This window comes from Mastomys coucha, unplaced genomic scaffold, assembly GCF_008632895.1.
Source record: "Mastomys coucha isolate ucsf_1 unplaced genomic scaffold, UCSF_Mcou_1 pScaffold18, whole genome shotgun sequence".
Taxonomy (NCBI): Eukaryota; Metazoa; Chordata; class Mammalia; order Rodentia; family Muridae; genus Mastomys; species Mastomys coucha.
In genome coordinates, this window is record NW_022196900.1 from 62,581,785 (window position 1) to 62,587,784 (window position 6,000).

Here is a 6,000-nt window from a genome sequence, read left to right on the forward strand (position 1 = left end):
TACTGGGATAATTTTTTTCTCTATTTCTACATATCAAATGTTTTAAATATTGCCTTCAAGTATGTTACTTAGATTGAATGGGTAAATATTTCACTTGTCTTTTTGTTAATATTTGCAAGGCAACTCCTCCCCCATAAAAATATGTTTTTGTTTTTTTTTTCAGACAGATATAAAAGTGAATGTTCATATCTATTTAGTAGGATAACACTTTGAGTTCTTTAAACATTTTAAAGTTTATTTTTGTATGTATATATGCATTCATGTAGGGGCATGCTTGCACACAGGCACACGTGTGCCACAGTGTTAATGTGGCCATCGAAGGACAACTTTCAGGAGTTGGGTCTTTATCTTTCTGCTGCCATGTTGCCTGTCTTTCTTGTTTCTGCTGCCATGTTGCCTGCCCCAGGCTAGCTGACCAGCACATTTCCAGGTGGTTTTCCTGTCTGCACTCTCACTGGGGCAGTGCTGGGATTAAAAATGCTGCCCTGTTGGGACATGAGACCTTCCTGGCTAGCACTTCATGCTCTATGACATTTGTTGAGCTCTGCCTTAGGTTCTTTTAGACCTGTAGTACTTAAAGTGATTAAAGAATTACACTGATTTGAACATTGAATAGAAATTAATTTCAGATCATTTCTTTCTCTTTATTTCCTAACCTTGAAAAATGTCTTATCAGTGTTTTATGAGCAGGGAGGCAGCATGGATGTTGACTAGCTTTGACCATATATCTTGGTTAGGTTTCTATTGCTGTGTAAAAACATCACTGCCCAAAGCAACCAGGGAAAGAAAGGGTTAATTCCATCCTATACTTCCAGGGACAGTAGACACTGAGGGAAGTCAGAGAGGGAACTCAAATAGGGCAGGAACCTGGAGCTACTGTGGGGCCCATGGAGGGTGCTGCTTACTGGCTTGCTTAGTCTGCTTCCTTATAGAACCTAGGACCACCAGCCCATGGGGTGATCCTACATGTTATGGACTAGACCCTCCCACATTAATTAATGATTAACCAAGACAATGTCCCACAGGCCAGTCTGGTGGGGACATTTTCTCACTTGATGCTCCTTCTCCCCACAGCCACACAATTTAAGGCTTTTTGTTTCCACGCTTTGACCAATCTGATAGAATTTTGTCCTTAATTTATTTAAAAGTAAAATATAAAATATAAGCACTTGTTTCCTAGTATTTATAAAGAGTAAATTAAGACATGAAGAAAATTGAACAGAATTCTAAAAAAACCTTCTGAGTCCTCTTATGGAGTATTTGGAAAGAATTATTAGAAACACTTTAACATAGTTCAAAATTAAACCTTTACTTCCTTCCCACCTCAGACACTTGAGTTAGACATCCAGGACAAGTACTGTTAACAGTTCTGCAGTAGCCTTCCACAGCACTCTGTGTACTTAAGATATGTGTAACATGTGTATATGGTTATGATGGAATTGTGTCCCTTCTCTACTAGGTCCATACACATCCTTAAAAATAGTTTGTTTTGAATGAGCTAAGTGTATTTTTTCTTATGCATGTAGTTGAGAAAATTGGACAGCTTGATACACATTAAGAATTTTCTTTACCTTTATTAAAATTTTTCTAATTGTATCATTCAGCATAAAATTTCTATAGTAAAGTTAATAACAGATTATTTTTAATAGAAACATTAATTTATATGGAAGATTTCCCCCTTAATACATGTTTTTAACGTCAGCTGGCTTATTGAAAATGTTTGCAGGATGGAGGTCAGGGTGGGGAGCTGGTGTTGCTGCAGTGCAACATTGTTTGAGCTCTGCTTTTCTCCTCATTCTGTTTTGCAGTACTGGGATCAACGCTAGAGCCTAGTGCATTAGGCATGTTACTCCACTGCTGAGTTCAATTCCCAGCTTGAAGTTTCTTTTTTTTTTTTTTCATTTTAAAATTATTTGAAAATACATTATTTTATTCTTTTTTTATTTTTATTTTTTATTAGAGGTTTTATTCTTTTTAGTAGTGAATATACTACTCTTTTGTTACAATGGTGGTAGAAAATTAGAATAATTTTGAAATGTGTAGTGGCACAAAAGTAAACTTATATTTCTTCTTCTCTCTCTCCTTCTCCCTCTCCCTTCCTCTCCTCCTCTCTCCCCTACCTCCTCTTCCCTTTGATCTCTTTTCTTAGCCCTTTGAATACCTGGCTGAGTTAGTTTTTTTTTTTTAAGTTGAAGTAACTAAACTCATTGTGTGTTTTATTAACTCTGTGTTTAGGCATGTGTGGACGTAAGAGCTAGTTCAGTGTTTTGGCAGCAGATGGAGTTCTCAGAGAGTCTTCATGGCTACCCCAAGTTGCCAGAGTGGCTGTCGACACATCCTTCTCATGGGAACCGAGCTGAGTACTTGGACAGACTCATACCACAGGTGAGCTAACCCCACTAATGCTGCTACTTTTTTGGTATAGAAAAAGTGAATTTCAGTATGCAATTATTTTGGTTACTATAATTATTGACTATTGGTATCACAGAGTTGGACTGAACAGGGAAGTCCTGTGCACCCACAAGGCTTGGGGCGGAAATTGCTATGTACAGCCGAGTTTCTTCAGTGTAAGGTCTAACTCTCATGTCTGACTTTGAATTGTAACTAACTTGGTAATGTCTTAAAACTTGAGATGGCTTGGAGATGTGGTTCAGTTGGTGAGTGCTTGGCTAGCGCACAGGCAACCCTGTATTGTACCTCTAGTACTTTGCAAACTGGGTGTGGTGTTGCACACCAGTAAGACCAGTGCTTGGGAGGTGGGGACAGGAAAATCAAGAGTTTAAGGACATCCCTGGCTCCACAGTGAGTTTGAGGTCATGAGACCTCATGAAACATGAGACCCTGTCTCAAAAACAAAAACAAAAACAAACAAAAAAAAAACAGCAAAAAAGGAAAAGAAGACAACTTTAGGCATTTTTTTCAATATATTGATCATAATTTTTTTCAGTATATTGATCATAATTTGATCTTATTTTGTCTTCCCTTAACTTTTAGTTTTGGAGTAAATGGGTATTAACTCTTTGTTTTCTTTTGTTTGTTTGTTTGTGTTTTGTTTTTTTGAGCCAAAGTCATACTACAAAGTCCTGGCTAGCTTGGAATTTATTATGTAGACAAACCTGGCCAAGAATTCACAGAGATCCTCCTGCTTCTGCTTTTGTTCTCAAGCTTGGGATTAAAGATGTGCTCTCCCATGTCTGGCTCTTGTTAGTTTTTTTGTTTGTTTGTCTGAGACAGTCTTTATGATCCTCAGCTGGCTGCAAATTTTTATGTAATTGGGGCTGACCTCAAACTCTTGAGAGTTGAGAGTATAGACCTGTACTATTACATACACCTGGTTTTGTACAGTGCTGGGGAGACAGCTCAGGCTTCGTGTATGCTAGTCAAGAGCTCTACCAACTGATCTGCATTTCCATCTCAGAGTGGCTTAGAAACAGTGGGAATTTGTTTCTAAACTTAGAAACAGGAAAATCTTAGATCAAACTTGGCATCTTGTAAGGACCTACTTTCCAGTTTATAGATGGCCGTCCCGAGTATAACCTTACATGGTGAATAAGGAAGTGAAGTCTAGAGTGAATTTGTCCATCCATCCATTCATCCATCTGTCCATCCTTTATTTATTGTTGTATTTTAAGTCAGAGTTTCACCGTGGAGCTGAAAGTGTTTTTGAACTTTCGATCTTCCTTCCTCAGTTTCCCCAGTGTTGCTACATGCATGGACCACTATGCTAGGACTTTTGATAAGAATGGCATTAATCCCATTGATGAGGGGTCAACTTTCATGACCTGATCACACCTCAAAGGCCTCATTTTATAAGGCCTAATTCTTATATTAAATTGATGTGGATTTGAACATGTGGATTTTCAAAGGTGTAAACTTTACTTGATTAGCACCTTTTATCTGACTCAAATCTTATTTAGATCCTTAACATGAAGGAAAAATATAGTAAAACTAGTAGTGAAGTTTACCTGATATAATCTTTAGTAATTACTCACCTAAACAGGGCATGTATATATGTCACCAGTAATAGATTCTACTGAGGGCCAGCAAGGACCCTGGATGTTAGATGCCCTGGAGAGGCCATGGCTTGTCTCTTAAAGTCACGATGAACAGAAGTTCTTTTTATTTTAATTCAGTGCAATTCTGAACGATGTGGCTTGTTTAAACTAGATAACGTATTCTACTAGCCAGCTGTGATTTGAAGCCTACCCTAAATTCTGAAGTTGTCTTTTCACCAAGTCACTGAGGATCTTCAGACAGGTTTAAAAAAAAGTGCTTAGAGAGGTCTGTGAAATAGTCACGAGTTGATTAGACAGCATGGGAACATGGCTGGAGAAGCAAATGTTATTGGAAGCCAGAGAGGAAGGAAAACAGGGCAGGTTTTTTTTTTTTTTTTTTCCTAAAAATAAACCATCCCAGTTCAGAAATTTAATTTGAAAACTGCAGGTAAATTTCTTATATTTTTCCCCCAAGTGATTAAATTCAATTTGAAAGCAATAAAACTCTACTACAACTTGGGGAATAATTCAGTGGTAGGAGTGAGAATGATAGTTAGTACAAGGGTATACTGTTAATTAGAACACACAGTCTTAAAGATTGGAGTGTGCTGCTCTCCTAGGCCTGATTTCTGTAATGGCAGAAAGCAGCCATGTATGTAAGATGTGCGTACATGCCAGGAAGACTACATTCTTTACACGATCATTTGCTTGGGATGCTTTATTTCTAAAGTGAGTCCAGGGTTGAATTTTACAAATGGCTTCTGTCCCCCGACATGTGGATAGTCAGACACCGTGTGTATTTTTGAGGTCTAGAGCTCAAACTGGCTGTAGCAGACACAGGGCTTTCAGAGTTTGCTCTCCAGAGGTGAAGTGTTGAAACTGACATGTTCACCTAGGAACTGAGGAGAGAACCAGGGGAGGGCAAGTTTATCCTACATAGGAGCCCTCTGCTTAGTTATAGGGAGGACAGAGCCTGCTGTGGATCAGATGTATGGGGAGAAGACCAAGAAAGGAAGACCGCGCGGCTCTGTGACAGGAACATAAATATTGTTGTCTTTAATTTTTAATTTTATGTGCTAAGGATTATAAATATTTTACCAGATTCTTTGGATGCCATTATAAAATATATTTCCTACTATAGCTTATCAACATTAAAGATATTTAAATGTGTTATACATTCAACAGATGCTGAATCACTATGTTGTAGGTTTTGTGGTGGCAACTTCAGAGAGGTCCACATCTTCATCAAGCTTATTCTCCAGTGAAGGATGGACAGGAGGGGAGATAGAAGAGGACAGGCTTTCTCTAGTCTGTTAAATCACTAGTCCTGTTGGATAAGGAGCCTATACTTAGGACTCAGTTTATCCTTAATTACCTTCTTGTAGACTCTGTCCCAAAATTTGTGTATGTTGGGGGTTAAGGCTCAAATAATTCATTCTTGGGTATGCAGCTACTGTGTGAGCAAAGATGGGAGGGCTGTTGGGAAATAAGCTGAAACTGGAATGGCAAAGTTGGGAGATAGTTCAATGGGTCATGAGTTTGGATCTCCAGAACCTAGGTAAAACTGGGCATGGTCTCTAATCCCGGCATTCCTACAGCAAATTGGAGGCGGAGACAGAAGAATCTGCAGAAACTCAGGCCAGCTAGCCTGGTGTACACAGCAGTGAACAAGAAATTGTTCACTTTCTCTTTTTGAAAAATGGTGCTAACCAACACCTGAAAAAGCCCTCTGATCTGCAGGTGCCTCTGTCTGTCTGCATTCACAAACATATGAACACAGGTGTATACACACACACACACAATACAGTCACATTCTCTCTCTCTCTCTCTCTCTCTCTCTCTCTCTCTCTCTCACACACACACACACACACACACACAGGTTAAAAAAAGATATTAAAATGGGATGCCTAGAGAAAGTGGTCCCAGTGAGCACTCTGACTTTGCTCAGCGATGAGATGCTAATGGAGGGTTCTAAGCAGAGACTGGAGATGTGTCCTGACTTGAA

The 6,000-nt window shown here is 38.9% G+C and overlaps 1 protein-coding gene across 9 annotated transcripts in view; it reads left to right on the plus strand.

Moving 5' to 3' along the window:
- The window catches only part of Oma1 (OMA1 zinc metallopeptidase), an 82,796-nt gene that overhangs the window by 36,352 nt on the left and 40,444 nt on the right, over positions 1-6,000 (plus strand). For 7 of the 9 annotated variants that reach the window (XM_031378019.1, XM_031378018.1, XM_031378012.1 and 4 more), the window contains one exon: positions 2,236-2,385. In XM_031378019.1, coding sequence (XP_031233879.1) covers positions 2,236-2,385 — 150 coding nt within the window. Of the gene's footprint in view, positions 1-2,235; positions 2,386-5,180; positions 5,841-6,000 lie in introns of those variants that run through there. The other 2 variants (XM_031378016.1, XM_031378017.1) reach the window with 2 other exon arrangements.